This window comes from Phasianus colchicus, chromosome 38 (assembly GCF_987193195.1).
Source record: "Phasianus colchicus chromosome 38, bPhaCol1.hap1.1, whole genome shotgun sequence".
Taxonomy (NCBI): Eukaryota; Metazoa; Chordata; class Aves; order Galliformes; family Phasianidae; genus Phasianus; species Phasianus colchicus.
Genome location: NC_143473.1, coordinates 2,046,395 through 2,063,374, shown reverse-complemented (window position 1 = coordinate 2,063,374; position 16,980 = coordinate 2,046,395). Strand labels below are relative to the sequence as shown.

At 59.1% G+C, this 16,980-nt stretch overlaps 2 protein-coding genes across 5 annotated transcripts in view; both read left to right on the top strand.

Annotated features, from left to right (window-relative positions):
• The window catches only part of ACTN4 (actinin alpha 4), a 40,074-nt gene that overhangs the window by 5,248 nt on the left and 17,846 nt on the right, over positions 1-16,980 (top strand). For 2 of the 4 annotated variants that reach the window (XM_090129820.1, XM_090129822.1), the window contains exons 2-11: positions 6,287-6,401; positions 6,546-6,665; positions 9,025-9,111; positions 9,188-9,275; positions 9,361-9,439; positions 11,683-11,764; positions 12,508-12,593; positions 15,083-15,175; positions 15,278-15,508; positions 16,718-16,865. In XM_090129820.1, coding sequence (XP_089985946.1) covers positions 6,287-6,401; positions 6,546-6,665; positions 9,025-9,111; positions 9,188-9,275; positions 9,361-9,439; positions 11,683-11,764; positions 12,508-12,593; positions 15,083-15,175; positions 15,278-15,508; positions 16,718-16,865 — 1,129 coding nt within the window. Of the gene's footprint in view, positions 1-6,286; positions 6,402-6,545; positions 6,666-9,024; positions 9,112-9,187; positions 9,276-9,360; positions 9,440-11,682; positions 11,765-12,008; positions 12,095-12,507; positions 12,594-15,082; positions 15,176-15,277; positions 15,509-16,717; positions 16,866-16,980 lie in introns of all 4 variants that reach the window. The other 2 variants (XM_090129819.1, XM_090129821.1) reach the window with 1 other exon arrangement.
• On the top strand, positions 12,680-15,076 carry LOC149913394 (uncharacterized). The gene is made up of 3 exons (XM_090129861.1): positions 12,680-12,689; positions 13,442-14,610; positions 14,675-15,076. Exons 1-3 carry the CDS (start codon positions 12,680-12,682, stop codon positions 14,774-14,776), a joined length of 1,281 nt encoding a protein of 426 aa, XP_089985987.1. The 3' UTR covers positions 14,777-15,076.

Below are 16,980 nucleotides of genomic sequence, written 5' to 3'. Positions count from 1 at the left end.
CAGGATGGTTGGATTGGAGGGAACCCTAAGGATCACAGAACCAGATGGTTGGGTTGGAGGGAACCCTAAAGATCACAGAACCACAGGATGGTTGGGTTGGAGGGAACCCTAAAGATCACAGAACCACAGGATGGTTGGGTTGGAGGGAACCCTAAAGATCACAGAACCAGATGGTTGGGTTGCAGGGAACCCTAAGGATCACAGAACCAGATGGTTGGGTTGGAGGGAACCCTAAAGATCACAGAACCAGATGGTTGGGTTGGAGGGAACCCTAAGGATCACAGAACCACAGAATGGTTGGGTTGGAGGGAACCCTAAAGATCACAGAACCAGATGGTTGGGTTGGAGGGAACCCTAAAGATCACAGAACCAGATGGTTGGGTTGGAGGGAACCCTAAGGATCACAGAACCACAGAATGGTTGGCTTGGAGGGAACCCTAAGGATCACAGAACCACAGGATGGTTGGATTGGAGGGAACCCTAAGGATCACAGAACCAGATGGTTGGGTTGGAGGGAACCCTAAAGATCACAGAACCACAGGATGGTTGGGTTGGAGGGAACCCTAAAGATCACAGAACCACAGGATGGTTGGGTTGGAGGGAACCCTAAAGATCACAGAACCAGATGGTTGGGTTGCAGGGAACCCTAAGGATCACAGAACCAGATGGTTGGGTTGGAGGGAACCCTAAAGATCACAGAACCAGATGGTTGGGTTGGAGGGAACCCTAAGGATCACAGAACCACAGAATGGTTGGGTTGGAGGGAACCCTAAAGATCACAGAACCAGATGGTTGGGTTGGAGGGAACCCTAAAGATCACAGAACCAGATGGTTGGGTTGGAGGGAACCCTAAGGATCACAGAACCACAGAATGGTTGGCTTGGAGGGAACCCTAAGGATCACAGAACCAGATGGTTGGGCAGGAAGGGACCTTCAAGGTTGTTCTCCTCCTGTTCATCAGCTCCTGGGGCAGCAGAAAGGTCTCCCCAAAACTTTCTGCACCACCCTCAGCCCATCCCCACGACGTTGCTGCTCCGTCCCATGGATTTTCAGCCTCGAGCACGGGGCTGAATTGATCCCACTGCCTCCCTGCTGGGGTTGCCTTGTTTCCCGTGACCCAACGGGACAACCTGCAGCACCATCAGCTGACTTTCAGCTGCAGAAATGTTCTGCTGGACGGCCCTACATCAGGGAAGCACCGCAGTGCAGCTCGTTGTCCCCATCCCGGTGCAAGGTGTGCCCGACAGGAATGCGGGTCCGCCCTGCGCCGCTGCCCTGACTCAGCCTCTTATCACCCGCTTGGTTTCTGTCGGGTTTCTGGCTTGGAGCACAGCCAGCATCATCTCAGGGCCCTCCGGGATCCTGGGGGGCAGCCGTGGGATCCCACATCCCCTACAGCATCGCCAGGTGAGGTCAGCGGGATCCCACATCCCCTACAGCATCGCCAGGTGAGATCGGAGCTACCCTCCTCCTCCTCCTCCTCCTCTTCCTCCTCCTCCTCCTCTTCTTCTTCCTCCTCCTCCTCCTCCTTGCGCTGCAGACCTAATAAGGGCAAAGAATGAGGGGAATCTCGGCCCCGTCGGCCTCTTCCCAGTTTGTCCTCTTCCCAGTAGCACCAAATGGAGGGGAGAAAACAACGAGCGGCCGCAGCCAGGAGCTGGGATTCACTGCTGCGTTGGTTGTGCGACGGAGCTGCCGGTTCATCCACTGCTCTCCTTTGGGAAACACTCGTTGCTCCCATTTCTGCCCCAAAACAAGCAGATAACGGGGCGTCAGGTGGCTCATTAACGGCTGGTCATTAATGATGGTGTGGAGGAACGCTCCCCTGCGGGGCGTTGTTTGGTTCTCCAGGACATCTCAGAGAGGCCGATAACGATTTCCTGCCTTAACGAACTTCCTGCCCGGCCGAGGACAATGCAGGTGACACTGCCAAGGGAGGAGTCCCCCCCCCTGCCCACATACACAGCACAACACCCCACGCTTCGTCATCCCAAAAACAAAAGTCCGGATTGGGAAAAAAAACCGTCGTTCGGACCCAAAATCAACGCGCTAAAATGAAAGGCTGGTTCTGAACGGAGGTGATCCCTGAGCCCATGGAAACACACGGATTCCGTGGCTGCCCCACGGCCGTCCCCACACCAGTGGGCTCTGAAGATCCGCAGGGGGCTGCCCTGCAGCTCGAGGTGCTCGGAGGGGCCGCCGCTTCCTCCCAACAAAGGCGGCTTTGATACAATGCCTGGAAAGCATTTCGGCAGCGCCTCCGTGGGAAGGAAATTCCAACAGCAGATGTGGAATATCCTTTTTTAGGAACTTTTTTGATTCGGAACATATTGCTATTCCTTCAGCAAGCCAGCCCCGTGCCCCGTCCCCACGCGGGCTCAGCAGATGGGCGCAAAGCATCTCCGTGCTCCGCTCGTGCCGCAGAAGCTTCAGTGCCCCAAAGATCCCAACGCAGGCCGTGCTGAGCTCCTTATCTCCCTTCCTGCGGTTCAAGGCTGGCCGTGCAGCACCCAGCAAACCAGCAGCCGTGTGGCCCTGCAGTCACGCAGCCCAGCTCCGCTCCCACAACCCAGCAGCGCTGCGCTCTGCTGCTCCTTCAGCCCCGATGCCCTGCGTTGTGCCGAGCAGCAGCAACAGCAGCAGCAGGAGATTGATTGCAGTTGGAAGGAGCTCCTCACTCTTTTGAGGAAAGGAGCTCCTGGCGAGGCCGTTAACGGGCTTTTAATTACCTTCTGCTCTTGGCAGCTATTTTTAACCCACCGGGTGGGCACGGGGCCGTCGCGGCGTCGCGTTGGCACGGCTGCGCTCTGCAGGAGCAGCTCCTGCGGGCTGGCAGCAATTTGGAGGGCTGATGGAGAACGCAGCGCCCGGCACGTCCTGCGCTCAGCATCCTCAGCCCCACCTGCCAGACGGAGTGGAAAAACCTCAGGGTTTGTTCCCGGTTTGGGGCCGTTCTTATTTTAGCACGATGGGATCGATGGGATTCCACTCCTGCTGCTTGTTTTCCGCCGTGTTTGGGGCCGTCCCGCCTGGCACCGCTTCCCCAGCAGACAGCCCAGGGCCACGCGATGGGTGTGGGGCTCTGAGAGCAGCACTGGTGCTGCTGGGTTTGCAGCCTCCTGCCCTTATACGGGCAGCACTGCTCTGCTCTGCACGGGAACGCCCAGGGGATGCGGCTCAGCCGTGCGCTCACCTCCCAGGAGGGGCCTTGGTATCACTGGATCCCTGCAGCCAACCCTCGTGGAGCCTTCACCCAACCCTCGTGGAGCCTTCATTCAACCCTCGTGGAGCTAGCTGCCAGCCCTCATAGAGCCTTCATCCAAACCTCATGGATACAATCTCCAACCCTCTTGGATCCTGCATCCAACCTTTATGGATCCAGCCTCCAACCCTCGTAGAGCCTTCATCCAACCTTTATGGATCCTGCCTCCAGCCCTCGTGGATCCTGCCTCCAACCTTTAGGGATCCAGCCTCCAGCCTTCAGAGAGCCTTCATCCAACCTTTATGGATCCTACATCCAACCTTTATGGATCCAGCCTTCAACCTTTAGGGATCCAGCCTCCAGCCCTCAGAGCCTTCATCCAACCCTCTTGGAGCCTACCTCCAACCTTCATAGAGCTTTCATCCAACCCTCTTGGATCCTACGCCCAACCTTTATGGGTCCTGCTTCCAACCTTTAGGGATCCAGCCTCCAAACTTCATGGAGCCTTCACCCAACCCTCATGGAGCTAGCTGCCAGCCCTCATAGAGCCTTCATCCAAACCTCATGGATCCAACCTCCAACCCCCTTGGATCCTGCATCCAACCTTTATGGATCCAGCCTCCAAAGCTCATAGAGTCTTCATCCAACCCTCGTGGATCCAGCCTCCAACCTTTAGGGATCCAGTCTCCAACCTTTAGGGATCCAGCCTGCAGCCCTCTTGGATCCTGCCTCCAACCCTCTTGGATCCTGCCTCCAACCCTCTTGGATCCTGCCTCCAACCCTCTTGGATCCTGCCTCCAACCCTCTTGGATCCTGCCTCCAACCTTTATGGATCCAGCCTCCAGCTCTCAGAGCCTTCCTCTAACCCTCTTGGATCCAGCCTCCAACCTTTATGGATCCAGCCTCCAGCCCTCTTGGACCCAGCTGCCAGTCCTCATAGAGCCTTCATCCAACCCTCTTGGATCCTACATCCAGCCTTTATGGATCCAGCCTCTAGCCCTCATAGAGCCTTTATCCAACCTTTAGGGATCCAGCCTCCAGCCCTCATAGAGCCTTCATCCAACCTTTAGGGATCCAGCCTCCAGCCTTCATAGAGCCTTCATCCAACCCTCTTGGATCCTGCCTCCAACCCTTGTGGATCCTGCATCCAGCCTTCCTTTATGGATCCTGCATCCAACCCTCTTGGACCCAGCTGCCAGTCCTCATAGAGCCTTCATCCAACCCTCTTGGATCCTACATCCAACCTTTATGGATCCAGCCTCCAACCCTCATGGATCCTGCCTCCAACCCTCATGGATCCTGCATCCAACCCTCATGGAGCCTTCGTCTCACCCCCCTTGGATCCTGCCTCCGACCTTCATGGAGCTGCTGCCTGCCCAGGCCTTTATCAGCTGGCATCCAAGGCTTTCTGCAGCCACATCCCTGCTGAAGTCTGCTTCCAGCCCAAGCCTCCATAAAGCTGACTACCCAGCCTTTAGAACACCAGATCCCTGCCCACATCTCTGCCTGTCAGCACCGCACCCTCTGCCCCACGGCCGTGCCCTTGGGCTTTGTGCAGGGAGGAGGAGGAAGAGGAGGAGGAGGAGGAGGTGATGCTCCTGGCTCTGCTCTGAGCCCGGTGAAGCAGCAGGTTGGGATTCCTGCACTGCTGCTGTTACCTGAACCTCCCTGTTATTGGGCTGCCACTGTGGTCAGCACTGCAGAACCTCAGCTCAGTGCCCACCACCCTCCTGGGAGGGGCTGCACTGCTTTCCATGCCTGGAAAGTCCCACCTTAGGATCAGCATCGCTCCTCATCCGTAATTAGCTAACGAGCAGAGCTCAGGGGAGTCCCATGAGCAAACATCAGGCAGGATCTGTCTGTCCGTCCGTCCGTGCGTCCCCCCCGTGAGCCTCCCGCAATCTGGGAGCTGGGAAACCTGAGCTGATTATCAGCCAGCTCCTCATGGTGCTAACGAGGCTCTTGCGTAACGAGGCGGCTGGGCGCTAATTCTGCTGCGCTCAGCGGGGCACCGGGAGGGCAGCGGCCGTCCGACCTCCATGCAACTCTGTGCTCAGCTCTGCTCCGTCCCTGGGAAGTTCTGGTGGATCTTAAAGGGATTCTTATCAGACAGACAGCAGGAGCATCCAGCTGGCTTGCAGCACGTCTCTTTAGGGTCACCAAGGGGTTCCTAGCAGGTGGGATTTGCAACCAAGGCAGATCTCAGCCGGCTTTGGGGAGCTCATCTGGGATGCTCGGTGCTCCTTTGGGGTCTGCGAAACCAACGGGGCTTCTGCAGGGATGCAGCACTGCTCCGGGTGACCCAGCTGTCCTGCTTGGGGTCAGCACTGCTGCGTCGCTGCTCATCTCACCCCACGACCCTCCAAGCATCCCCTGCTGTGCGGGGAGCTGCTTTTTGGGGCCGTTTCCACCTCTTTGGAACCTCCTTCCTCCCTCCACCCTCTGCTCTTTGATGCCAACCCCCAGCAGCGCCGGTGCGCCCCCCTGATCCCAGACAGCCCTAAATCTGCTCCCAGCCCTGCTGCCTTCTCTCCCCCCTGTCCTCATCAGCCCTGCAGCTCGTTAAGAGCTGTCAGCATTCCCCGGCCGTGAGCTCAGCGCCGAACAAAGCGCCGTTCAGCCCCGGCTGGCTGCTGGGCAGTGGGAGTTGGGCACGTCGTGAGCTTTGCCCTCTTAATTGCATTTCTCTCCAAACGCCAGGGGAGCTGCCGTGTCCTGCAGCACTCAGCATTTACACCCTCAGAGGAGAGCAGTGAGCTCAGGGTGCAGCTCGTGGTCGGGCGAAGGCAGCGCTGCGAGCAGCAGGAAGCAGCTGCTCCTGCCGTGGCGTCGGGCTGCAAACAAACAGTGTGGGAAAATGGGGTGAAGGGGTGGGAAAGGAGCCCAGGGGAAGCACACAGGGTCTGCTTTGCTCTCAGCTCAGTGCTGTGACCTTCACCAGCTCCCGGGAGCAAATATTTGCTGCTGGGTGCTGGAATTTGTTCCTGGGTGCCAAGCAGGGCGACGTGCTGAGGTCCCTGGGGTGCAGCGCCGTGGCGTTGGCTGCCTTATGGGGTGAGTGAGCTGTGAGTGTCCTCCCTGCAGACCTTCACAGCCTGGTGCAACTCCCACCTGCGGAAGGCTGGCACGCAGATCGAGAACATCGACGAGGACTTTCGTGATGGCCTGAAGCTGATGCTGCTCCTGGAGGTGATCTCAGGTGATGCTCCTTTGGGTTTTGTTTCTGCACTCACCTAAAAAAAAGAAAGAAGAGCACTGCCCTGTCCCACGGGTTCTGCCCTCTCTGTTTGTTGGCTTTTAACCCTCATTGTGAGCTGTAATCCTTTCTGCTTCTTCCTTCCAGGGGAACGATTGCCAAAACCGGAGCGAGGGAAGATGAGGGTGCACAAAATCAACAACGTGAACAAAGCACTCGATTTCATCGCCAGCAAAGGCGTCAAACTGGTGTCCATAGGAGCTGAGGGTGAGTCTGGGACACCCAAGGCGTGCTGCAGGTCGGGATACAGCCTGTCACAAACGCTGCCTGGTGGCCAAGAAGTCTGATGGGGCCTGGGGTGCATTGCACAAAGCACTTTTGCAAAGTGGCCAGAAGGTGAGGGGTGGTGCTTTTCCCCCCCTTCTGTCTTGCAATGGGGAGGGCACAGCTCGTAGCACCCTGCAGCATCTCCTGGTGGGGGGAAAGGATGAGAGCCCCGAGGAGGTTGAGGTGGAGAGGAGAAGGAGAGGGGCTCTGCTCAGCCAGGAGGTGCTGCACAGAGCTGTAAACACTGCAGGGAGGGCTGCGCAGGCGTCGGGTGCCGTGTTGGCACTCAGAGGGTAAAGGCTGTGAGGGGGACGGCTGTTCCAGGGCTGCTGTTGCACAACCACAGTGCTGCAGGACATGCCAGAAGAATCACAGGCTCACAGAATAGCCAGGGTTGGAAGGGACCTCGAGGGTTGGACCTCAAGGATCACGGAGCTCCAACCCCCTGCCACGTGCAGGGCCACCAACCTCCACGTTTCACAGCACACCAGGCTGCTCCATCCAACCTGGATTTGAACACTTCCAGGGATGGACGGGGCATCCACAGCCTCTCTGGGCAGCTGTTCCAGCACCTCACCGCTCTCACAGCAAACAACTTCCAACCTCAATCTGCCCTCCTTCAACTTCAAGCCATTTCCCCTCATCCTGCTGTTATCGACCCTTTCCAAGAGCTGACTCCCCTCCTGTCTGTAGGCTCCCTTTAGGTGCTGAAGGCTGCAACGATTCACCCCGCAGCCTTCTTTTCTCCAGGCTGAACAAGCCCAGCTCCCTCAGCCTGTCCTCATAGCAGAGGTGCTGCAGCCCCCTGCTCATCTTTGTGGCTCTCCTCTGGACCCTCTCCAACAGCTCCCTGTCTTTTTTGTACTGGGGGCTCCAGCCCTGGACACAGGTCCAGAAGTGCTGCTCCATGCTGAGCTCAGCTCCCACAGAGCCCATCTCCTTCAGGAAAAGGATCTGAAGGGGTTTGGTGGTCCTGTGGGGCTCATCAGGTGGGGATGTGGAGGAGCTGCCATCGAGGACTGGGTCCAAACAAAAAGTTTTCCACATCCGCATGGCTCCCAATCTCTGCCTGCCCTTCCCTCTGAGCCTCACCGAGTGTTGATAACAGCAGGGGAGATGTTATGGTTTGAAAGCAGCATTCCTCCCATTCGATGAGGATCACGCTCTGCCCAGCTGTGTCAGTTTTGTGCCAGCAGAGCAGAGCTGGGCTCAGCACCACCCAGCCTTCGCCCAGCACACCGCGCAGCCCTCGCCTCTCGTTCTCAATCAATCCAAAGCCAACAGCTGAGCTCTGAGCAACCATTTGTGCTGCACGGCCCCTCTGGCAGCAGCTCACCTCACCCAGCCAGTTTGGAAAGAGTCTGGCTGCATTGGTTGTGGCTTTGAAGTCTGTTCTGGGGAGCACTGCCTGTTCCTGAAACCACTGCATGTCCCAACCGGTGCTGCGAGGGCGCGGTGCAGCAGATCCACCTGAGCCCATACGTCAGCTGCAGGCACTGTGGGTGTTGTGCAAGAGGGGAGAAATGTCCCATCTGCGTGCTGGGACCCTGAGCTCCCATCCCATCCCATCCCACCCCACTCCATCCCATTCCATCCCACTCCACCCCATCTCCATCCCCATCCTCATCCCCATCCCATCCCCATCCTCATCTCCATCCCCATCCCCATCCTCATCTCCATCCTCATCCCCATCCCATCTCCATCCTCATCCCCATCCCATCTCCGTCCCCATCCCCATCCCATCTCCGTCCCCATCCCCATCCCCATCTCCATCCCCATCCCCATCTCCATCCCCATCCCCATCTCCATCCTCATCCCCATCTCCATCCTCATCCCCATCTCCATCCTCATCCCCATCTCCATCCTCATCCCCATCTCCATCCTCATCCCCATCTCCATCCTCATCCCCATCTCCATCCTCATCCCCATCTCCATCCTCATCCCCATCTCCATCCTCATCCCCATCTCCATCCTCATCCCCATCTCCATCCTCATCCCCATCTCCATCCTCATCCCCATCTCCATCCTCATCCCCATCTCCATCCCCATCCTCATCCCATCTCCATCCCCATCCCCATCCCCATCCCATCTCCATCCCATCCCACTCCATCCTCATCTCCACCCCACCCCACTCCATCCCACCCCATCCCGGGTGCCCATGGGTTGGTTGCAGCCCCCCTGTGGGCTCTGGAGCATCTCATGTTTCCCTTCTGTCCCTGCTCTGCTGTCCCAACAAAGCGTTGTTCTCTGGCCCCATCCACGTGCAGCTGAAGCTCCACTCTTCCTTTTCTGCTTCCAGAAATCGTCGATGGCAACGCTAAGATGACGCTGGGCATGATCTGGACCATCATCCTCCGATTCGCCATCCAGGACATCTCCGTGGAAGGTAAAGGCCTGCAGATTGCCTGCTTGTTTTTAAAGCGTGGCACAGGGGCTGGTGGGCTCATCCCATCCTTTTGCAGAGACCTCGGCCAAGGAGGGGCTGCTGCTGTGGTGCCAGAGGAAGACGGCGCCCTACAAGAACGTCAACGTGCAGAACTTCCACATCAGGTGAGGGGCTCTCGCCGTGGCCCCGCTGCTGTGGCTGTGAGCTGCGTGCAGCGGGGCTGAAAGCAATCAACCTTCTCTCCTGCAGCTGGAAGGACGGTCTTGCCTTCAACGCCTTGATCCACAGACACAGACCGGAGCTGATCGAGTACGACAAACTCAGGAAGGTAAAATGGGACGGTGGGTAGTTGGCAGTGGGGCAGCACCTCCTCCTCTGCTTTTCTCCTGAATACTGAGCTGTGAGCTGGAGGAGTGCTCTGCCCTCATCCCCATCCCATCCCCATCCCATCTCCATCCTCATCCCCATCTCCATCCTCATCCCCACCCCCTCTCCACCCTCATCCCCACCCCCTCTCCACCCTCATCCCCACCCCATCCCCACCCTCATCCCCACCCTCATCCCCACTCTCATCCCCACCCCATCTCCATCCCCATCCTCATCCCCATCCCATCCTCATCCCCATCCCATCCTCATCCCCATCCTCATCCCCATCCCCTCTCCATCCTCATCCCCATCCCCTCTCCATCCCCATCCCCATCCCCTCTCCATCCCCATCCCCATCCCCTCTCCATCCTCATCCCCATCCCATCCTCATCCCCATCCTCATCCCCATCCCATCCTCATCCCCATCCCCATCCCCATCCCCTCTCCATCCCCATCCCCATCCCCTCTCCATCCTCATCCCCATCCCCTCTCCATCCTCATCCCCATCCCCTCTCCATCCTCATCCCCATCCCCTCTCCATCCTCATCCCCATCCCCTCTCCATCCTCATCCCCATCCCCTCTCCATCCTCATCCCCATCCCCTCTCCATCCTCATCCCCATCCCCTCTCCATCCTCATCCCCATCCCCTCTCCATCCTCATCCCCATCCCCTCTCCATCCTCATCCCCATCCCCTCTCCATCCTCATCCCCATCCCCTCTCCATCCTCATCCCCATCCCCTCTCCATCCTCATCCCCATCCCCTCTCCACCCTCATCCCCATCCCATCCCCACCCTCATCCCCATCCCATCCCCACCCTCATCCCCATCCCATCCCCACCCTCATCCCCATCCCATCCCCACCCTCATCCCCATCCCATCCCCACCCTCATCCCCATCCCATCCCCACCCTCATCCCCATCCCATCTCCATCCCCATCCCATCCCCATCCCCATCCCCATCCTCATCCCCATCCTCATCCTCATCCCCATCCCCATCCCCACCCTCATCCCCATCCCCATCCCCACCCTCATCCCCATCCCCATCCCCACCCTCATCCCCATCCCCATCCCCACCCTCATCCCCATCCTCATCCCCACCCTCATCCCCATCCCATCTCCATCCCCACCCTCATCCCCATCCCATCTCCATCCTCATCCCCACCCTCATCCCCATCCCATCTCCATCCCCACCCTCATCCCCATCCCCTCTCCACCCTCATCCCCATCCCATCCCCACCCTCATCCCCATCCCATCCCCACCCTCATCCCCATCCCATCCCCACCCTCATCCCCATCCCATCCCCACCCTCATCCCCATCCCATCCCCACCCTCATCCCCATCCCATCCCCACCCTCATCCCCATCCCATCTCCATCCCCATCCCATCCCCATCCCATCTCCATCCCCATCCCATCCCCATCCCCATCCCCATCCTCATCCCCATCCTCATCCTCATCCCCATCCCCATCCCCACCCTCATCCCCATCCCCATCCCCACCCTCATCCCCATCCCCATCCCCACCCTCATCCCCATCCCCATCCCCACCCTCATCCCCATCCTCATCCCCACCCTCATCCCCATCCCATCTCCATCCCCACCCTCATCCCCATCCCATCTCCATCCTCATCCCCACCCTCATCCCCATCCCATCTCCATCCCCACCCTCATCCCCATCCCATCTCCATCCCCACCCTCATCCCCATCCCATCCCCACCCTCATCCCCATCCCATCCCCACCCTCATCCCCATCCCATCCCCACCCTCATCCCCATCCCATCCCCACCCTCATCCCCATCCCATCCCCACCCTCATCCCCATCCCATCCCCACCCTCATCCCCATCCCATCCCCACCCTCATCCCCATCCCATCCCCACCCTCATCCCCATCCCATCTCCATCCCCATCCCATCCCCACCCTCATCCCCATCCCATCCCCACCCTCATCCCCATCCCATCTCCATCCCCATCCCATCCCCACCCTCATCCCCATCCCATCTCCATCCCCATCCCATCTCCATCCCCATCCCATCTCCATCCCCATCCCCATCCTCATCCCCATCCCCATCCCCATCCCCATCTCATCCCCATCCCCATCCCATCTCCATCCTCATCCCCGTCCCATCTCCATCCTCATCCCCATCCCCATCCTCATCCCATCCCATCCCACACCGGTGACCCCTTCAGCACCGCTCTCCTTGTGCAGGATGACCCCGTGACCAACCTGAACAACGCCTTCGAGGTGGCAGAGAAATACCTGGACATCCCCAAGATGTTGGACGCCGAGGGTAAGCTGCTCATCCACACACAGCAAACGCTGGAGCTCTGCTGGCAGATCCCCTCCTGCAGGCACAGCCCTGCTCTAAGCCACGTGTTGGGACTCTGTAATCATCTTTTACCCATACAGGAGCATTTCTTTTAGCCTGCCTGTCTGCGGGATCCGCGCTGCAGCTCCGGGTCCCGGCGTGGTGAGCTGCTCCAGCTGGCAGGGAACGTTTCCCTCTCATCCTAACCCTCCTTGTTCACTTACAGACATTGTCAACACAGCTCGCCCCGACGAGAAGGCCATCATGACTTACGTGTCCAGCTTCTACCACGCCTTTTCAGGGGCTCAGAAGGTACCAGGCGGGCTGCCTCCGTCGTGCCGTAGCCGCAGCACCGCACGCTCACGCATTTCTCTTCCAGCTGGCCGTTGCCTTTGGCTGACTGGGAACCAGACCTCAGCTCGTTCACACGGGTTTAAGGCTTGCTCACATTCCCAGTGCGATCCGTAAGGCGATGCCAAGCCGTTGGCACAGCCCCAGCACTGGGCAAGGACGGCTCCCGCCGTGCCTCTCGTATGGAAAAACAGCTTCAGCCCTTTGCAAAAGGCTTGAGTGATTCAGGAGGAGCGCGGCAGCAAACGTAAACCCGTCAGCCAGCTCTGGTCTGGACAACCCCCAGTGCTTCTCTCTGCCACTGCATGCACCGAGGGCTCGGAGGTCGCCACGCTGCTCCTTCACGCTTTTCTCCTCCCTCTCTCTTTGCACAGATATTGTAGGCACTCTCAGGCCTGATGAGAAAGCCATCATGACATACGTTTCCTGCTTCTACCACGCTTTTTCTGGGGCTCAGAAGGTGAGCTTGGCTGGGGCAGCTTGGGTGCAAGGCTGCTAATGCTGCCTGCAGGCGGCCGCGCTGCTGCACGGCTTCTGGGCGAGGGGATGCAGGCAGGTGGAGCTTTGCTAGGCTCAGCAGAGGGCAAAGCAAATCCCTGCTGGGGATGGGATGCTGGACCTGTGAACTAAACCACCCTGGCCCCACTGCCATCCCGCTGAGCTCAGCCTCCAGCAGCCACTTCTCCCATCCTGTCCCCACTGCCATCCCACCGAGCGCAGCCTCCAGCAGCCACTTCTCCATTCTCAGCCTTTTTTTAATGAAAAGCTGAGGCTGCAGGTGTGGCAGGACCTGGGGTTGGGTGTGATTTTGGAGAAATCCACCTCTCTGAGGTGCTGCTGCGTTCTCCTTCCCTGCATCTCTGCTCTTTCGGCACCATTTTGGGCTTAGAGAGAAGCCCATCAGCTGCTCAGGTCTCTCACCTGCAGTGAGGTTCCCTCTTTGCTTCTTTATTTTACACCCAGAGCGCCACAAAAGAGGCATTGTGGGCAGCTTCAGCTGAGCCCTGGGGCTGGGGCAGCAATTACCACGACTCAGCTAATTAATGAGAGGTGTAGGGAAACAAACGAGCCTCTCAGGTGTCCCGTGGCTCGGAGATGTGGCTGGGCACAAGAGAGCTGGTGCAGGAAGGTCATCGTGCAGCAGAGGACCTGACTTCATGCACGGAGGGCTTGAAGGTGTTCTGCAGCACAGAGCAAAACCCACGGGCAGAAATTCAGTCACAGCAGTGCCCACTGGTTTGGCAGCATCCCTGCTCAGCACCCAGCAGGGATAATGGATGGGAGAAGCCCTCCCTGACTCCTCCTGAGTGACTCCTCCTCCTCCCAACCTTCTCTTTTCTGCCCATTCCTCACCCACCCATCAACTCCTCCTCCTGGTGCTCAGCCCCCAGCCTTCTCCTTTCTGCCCATTCCTCACCCACCCATCAACTCCTCCTGGTGCTCAGCCCCCAACCTTCTCCTTTCTGCCCATTCCTCACCCACCCATCAACTCCTCCTCCTCCTGGTGCTCAGCCCCCAACCTTCTCCTTTCTGCCCATTCCTCACCCACCCATCAACTCCTCCTGGTGCTCAGCCCCCAACCTTCTCTTTTCTGCCCATTCCTCACCCACCCATCAACTCCTCCTCCTGGTGCTCAGCCCCCAACCTTCTCCTTTCTGCCCATTCCTCACCCACCCATCAACTCCTCCTGGTGCTCAGCCCCCAACCTTCTCCTTTCTGCCCATTCCTCACCCACCCATCAACTCCTCCTCCTCCTGGTGCTCAGCCCCCAACCTTCTCCTTTCTGCCCATTCCTCACCCACCCATCAACTCCTCCTGGTGCTCAGCCCCCAACCTTCTCCTTTCTGCCCATTCCTCACCCACCCATCAACTCCTCCTGGTGCTCAGCCCCCAACCTTCTCCTTTCTGCCCATTCCTCACCCACCCATCAACTCCTCCTGGTGCTCAGCCCCCAACCTTCTCCTTTCTGCCCATTCCTCACCCACCCATCAACTCCTCCTCCTCCTCCTGGTGCTCAGCCCCCAACCTTCTCCTTTCTGCCCATTCCTCACCCACCCATCAACTCCTCCTCCTGGTGCTCAGCCCCCAACCTTCTCCTTTCTGCCCATTCCTCACCCACCCATCAACTCCTCCTCCTCCTGGTGCTCAGCCCCCAACCTTCTCCTTTCTGCCCATTCCTCACCCACCCATCAACTCCTCCTCCTCCTGGTGCTCAGCCCCCAGCCTTCTCCTTTCTGCCCATTCCTCACCCACCCATCAACTCCTCCTGGTGCTCAGCCCCCAACCTTCTCCTTTCTGCCCATTCCTCACCCACCCATCAACTCCTCCTCCTGGTGCTCAGCCCCCAACCTTCTCCTTTCTGCCCATTCCTCACCCACCCATCAACTCCTCCTCCTCCTGGTGCTCAGCCCCCAGCCTTCTCCTTTCTGCCCATTCCTCACCCACCCATCAACTCCTCCTGGTGCTCAGCCCCCAACCTTCTCCTTTCTGCCCATTCCTCACCCACCCATCAACTCCTCCTCCTGGTGTTCAGCCCCCAACCTTCTCCTTTCTGCCCATTCCTCACCCACCCAACCCCGCGCAGCGAAGATCCGCCTTCATGGGAGAGCAGAGGAAGATGAAGATGTGCTCAGAGATGGGTAACAGCCTGGGCAGGGATCCGAGGGCACCGAGGCTGTTGCCTGGAATTGCCACGTTGCTGGGGGCTTGTTGGGGTGCTCTGACACTGCGTCCCCAATGCTGCCAGCACAGCTCTGGGTGCTTTATCCCTGTGCACAGAGCCGGAGTTCTGCAGAGTTTGGGGAAGCTGTGAGCTCTCAGCTGCTTCAAAACCTCCACGAAGCCACGCACAGGGCTGGGAGCCACCCAGGAAGGGTGCTGGGGAGGGGGGGGCGAGCGGGTGGGCATGGCACCCATGGGACCCCATCGCCTTCTGCTCCCCTCCTCCAGGCGGAGACGGCGGCGAACCGCATCTGCAAAGTGCTGGCGGTCAACCAGGAGAACGAGCACCTGATGGAGGACTATGAGAAGCTCGCCTCTGATGTAAGCTTTGGGGGGCAACCCCCACCTCCTCCTCCTTAAACCCAGCACCTCCCCACCGTGCTGCTCCCTGAACCCCCAACCCCAAACCTTTGCAACCCGCAGCTCCTGGAATGGATCCGGCGCACCATCCCTTGGCTGGAGGACCGAAGCCCCCAAAAAACCATTCAGGAGATGCAGCAGAAGCTGGAAGATTTCCGTGATTACCGGCGTGTCCACAAACCCCCCAAAGTTCAGGAGAAATGCCAGCTGGAAATCAACTTCAACACGCTGCAGACCAAACTGAGGCTCAGCAACCGGCCAGCCTTCATGCCCTCCGAGGGGAGGATGGTGTCGGTGAGCAGAGCTGGGGGAAACCGTGGCATGGGGGGGGGTGTGGGGTGATGCTCCTGGTGGCTGAGGACCCCCAGACCCTCCCCATGGGGAAGCTGAGTGCAAGGGGAGAGCCAGACCTGCTCCAGTGCCCCCAGACCCTCCCCAGGGGGAGACTGAATGTAAGAAGAGAGCCAGACACTCTCCCAATGCCTCCAGACTCTCCCCAGGGGGAAGCTGGGTGTAAGAAGAGAGCCAGACCCTCCCCAGGGGGAAGCTGGATGTAAGGAGGAGAGGCAGACCCTCTCCCAGAGCCCCCAGACCCCATGGGGAAGCTGGATGTAAGAAGAGAGGCAGACCTGCTCCAGTGCCCCCAGACCCTCCCCATGGTGAAGCTGGATGCAGGGGGAGAGCCAGACCCTCTCCCAGAGCCCCCAGACCCTCCTCATGGGGAAGCTGGATGCAGGGGGAGAGCCAGACCTGCTCCCAGTGCTTCCAGACCCCATGGGGAAGCTGGATGTAAGAAGAGAGCCAGACCTGCTCCAGTGCCCCCAGACCCTCCCCATGGGGAAGCTGGATGTAAGAGGAGAACCAGAGCACCCAGACCCTCCCCAGGGGGAAACTGGATGCAGGGGGAGAACCAGACCCTCTCCCAGTGCCCCCAGAGCCTCCCCATGGTTAAGCTGGATGCAGGGGGAGAGCCAGACCCTCTCCCAGAGCCCCCAGACCCCATGGGGAAACTGGATGTAAGGAGGAGAGGCAGACCCTCTCCCAGTGCTTCCAGACCCTCCCCATGGTGAAGCTGGGTGCAAGGGGAGAGCCAGATGTGCTCCAGTGCCCCCAGACCCTCCCCATGGAGAAGCTGGATGCAGGGGGAGAACCAGACCTGCTCCCAGTGCTTCCAGACCCCATGGTGAAGCTGGATGTAAGGGGAGAGCCAACCTGCTCCAGTGCCCCCAGACCCTCCCCAGGGGGAAACTGTATGCAAGGGGAGAGGCAGACCCTCTCCCAGTGCTTCCAGACCCCATGGAGAAGCTGGATGTAAGGAGAAGAGCCAGACCCTCTCCCAGTGCCCCCAGACCCCACGGTGAAGCTGGATGCAAGGGGAGAAGAGCCAGAGCGAAGAAATCTTCTGGGGATGGATTTCCTTTTCCTGCCCCCTCTCCAAACCTGTCCCTAAATGGGGTCCTGCAGCAGCTGCTCCAAACCCGCTGCTGTGTGCTGTGCCCGCAGGACATCAACACGGGCTGGCAGCACCTGGAGCAGGCGGAGAAGGGCTACGAGGAGTGGCTGCTGAATGAGATCCGGCGTCTGGAACGTCTCGACCACCTGGCTGAGAAGTTCCGTCAGAAAGCTTCCATCCACGAGGCCTGGACTGAAGGTGCCACGTCCGGGAGCTGGGCGCGCAGGGCTCAGTTTGGGGTTGGAACAGAGCTGGGTGAAATCGGGGTGAAGCTGAGCTTCCAGTGCGCGGCGATGGGGCAGAGCTGAGCTCT

What these genes read in the sequence shown, in the direction of transcription:
- LOC149913394 (XM_090129861.1), top strand. An exon ending in CCTGGTGCTCAGCCCCCAAC is followed by an intron (nt 14,611 to 14,674) that starts CTTCTCCTTTCT and finishes TCAGCCCCCAAC; the next exon opens with CTTCTCCTTTCTGCCCATTC.